Source organism: Montipora foliosa, chromosome 7 (assembly GCF_036669935.1).
Source record: "Montipora foliosa isolate CH-2021 chromosome 7, ASM3666993v2, whole genome shotgun sequence".
In the NCBI taxonomy this organism is placed as follows: Eukaryota; Metazoa; Cnidaria; class Anthozoa; order Scleractinia; family Acroporidae; genus Montipora; species Montipora foliosa.
Window position 1 is genome coordinate 22201446 of NC_090875.1, and position 2500 is coordinate 22203945.

The 2500-nt window shown below is 37.9% G+C and overlaps 2 protein-coding genes across 3 annotated transcripts in view; one reads left to right on the plus strand and one right to left on the minus strand.

Moving 5' to 3' along the window:
- The window catches only part of LOC138011364 (solute carrier family 41 member 1-like), a 330107-nt gene that overhangs the window by 28454 nt on the left and 299153 nt on the right, over positions 1-2500 (minus strand). The gene's annotated exons all lie outside the window — the stretch shown is intronic.
- LOC138010436 (uncharacterized) overlaps positions 1-2500 on the plus strand; it is a 28189-nt gene that overhangs the window by 8583 nt on the left and 17106 nt on the right. For both annotated transcript variants that reach the window (XM_068857397.1, XM_068857396.1), the window contains exon 2: positions 132-514. In XM_068857397.1, coding sequence (XP_068713498.1) covers positions 149-514 — 366 coding nt within the window. In that variant the 5' untranslated portion in view covers positions 132-148. The remainder of the gene's footprint in view (positions 1-131; positions 515-2500) is intronic.

A 2500-nucleotide genomic window follows, 5' to 3' on the forward strand; every position in this document is an offset into this window, starting at 1 on the left:
GTCGTTGTAACGTGACATCGTGACCGCTTCTTTTGAGAGTATCTTTTTTTGGGGCATCCTATGTTCTCAGTTATGTTACAATTATACAATTTTCCTCTTTACAAAGTTTTCTGGACGTTTTGGTTTTTTAGGACATAACAACGAAAAGATGGAGTCATTGGAGCCTATGATACAACGTACAAAAGAGTGGGTGGACCGAGTTTCTGGCGATATTCCGGAGGTTAAAGACCTGTTGGATCGTGACTTGGAAATAGTGGAACACCTCATCAGAAAAACGAAAAATCATAACGATCAGTACGTCGAGATCTTTGTACATGCAGGTAATAGCCTGCTACACGTCATTGTTGTGAAAGGCATCAAATGTATCCTTTCTGAAACAGTTTACAAGATGGAACAAGACAAAAATATCCCCAAGGTATTGCAACCAAACGTCGAGGAAATAAAAAGCCACCTCAAATCGTTTAAAGCAAAACTTGTTCAGGTGGAGACTACGGAGAACAACCTCAATAAAAAGGCAAGTTCGTTTTGTTTGACTTAAAATACAGATTAAAACCCCATTTACACTAAGAAAGAAAACGGCAAGGCAAGGATGAAAATCGGCAAGGGTAGCTAACATTTTGGCAAGGCAAAGATTGTTTATACGTATACCTTTTTACCCTTGCTAGGTTTGTTTCTGTTCTAGAATTCTCAGTGTGAGCATGCATGTTTACTTTGCCAACTCAACATGGCGCCCACGAGCTTGTTAATGTTCGTAACCTCCTTACTACGGAAAACAAACGAAGCTGAGTAGAAACGCATGTTGAAAATAGGACAGGTGTATTTTTTACAAGAGGTCGTCGCCGTATAAAAGCCCATTTGTTACCTTGTTGTTCGAGTTGCATTTGTAAAGTCCTGTAAACTGACGTTTTTCCTAATCGGTGTTTTAGCATTATCGAAAGAAAACTGAATTGTTTTCTCAGCCCAAACTTCCATTAACCTTCCTGCCTCCTCGTCAGTCCACGTGCGTGTTTCCGCCATTTTGAATCAAAACTTCATTGCCTTCTGGGCAAGTAGGAAAGTTTACACTGACGTTTTTTTAAAATGGTAAACTGCCGGTTATTGTCCTTGCCTTGGCTTAAACATATTAAGTCGACTTGTGACTTACTGCAACAAACGACAAGTCTAGTCCTTGCCTTACCCTATTTTTATTTCAAGAAACGGGACAACATCTAAAAGTGGTTACAAAACTTGCCAAGGTAAGACAGCCTTTGACGGTTTACACTACACAATTTTCCCTTGCCTTGTCGTGCTTTTTTCTGTAATGTACAACCACTAAATGTAAAACGTGCATCAATCTCTTGTTTCCTGATGCGATTAAACTGAAGAGAAAGTATCACGGGGATTCAGCTTCATTTCAAACTTTGCATGGGCAGAAACCTATAACTGACATTACTCAGGTTTGCTATGAATTACCACTTCAGTGTAACTGTGGAAATGCTTGTGAAGTTGGCCCTGTTGTTCCAATAAAACTCCCAAAACCCTGAGATATTCCCTCTGAAATATGTATTTAAATTGAAACCGACGGCGTTTTTGCTTCAAGTCCAAGAGTCCAACGCATAAAGTACTGATATAACACCGTGAAAATTGAAAAACCCAACAAAGAAAAACGAAAATTACATACCTCTTATTAACCGCGAGAGTGAGGTCATTACAGGAAAATCTCAGACCGCGGCCTTGATGTATTGACCGAGCGATAGCGAGGTCAATACATCAAGGCCGAGCTCTGAGATTTCCCTATAATGACCGAACGGACGAGGTTAATAAGTTATTTATCATATGGCCTCTTTTTTGGCCTGTTCTTCGTCCTTTGGATAATAAAACTCGCTTTCGCTGTGGCTCTTTTCGACGCTCATACTAAAGAAGTATCTGTATGCTAGTTTTTTTCCAGTTGTTGAAAATAATTATAGTTGTACTTTGTCCATATTTTTTGTTGTTTTCGCCCACGCGCTCGTAGCTTTTACTCTCAACTCAAAAGAGCCGTCGAGCCGAGAAAATTTTTCATAATGCCCGGTCATGACAAGAAAATCTTGCGCTCAGCAGCCAATCAGAGCGCGCGTACTATTGTAGCCACACAATAAATGTGCTTCTTTCAGAGAACAAATAACAGAGAAACATTACAATACAGAGATGATTCATCACGTTATGATATTGAAACAAATAATATGCTATCTCATTTTTATCATGTGGAAAGTTAAATCGTTGTATTGAACCAATTGGCGATTATTACAAAAACAATTGTTACCTTAATAAAACAAGAATAAAGGTAAATACTGATTGTTGTAATCGCTTTACTAAGGAACATGGAAATAAGAGTTATGAATTTACATTTAAATATATGGGTAAAAATGAAACATATAATATTTGTAAAAATATGCCAATAATGGTCAAACAAAATTTGAAGAAGTTAAAAATGTGTCGTTCGAGACTAACGCTAATGATTTAATCACTGTAATATGAAGAT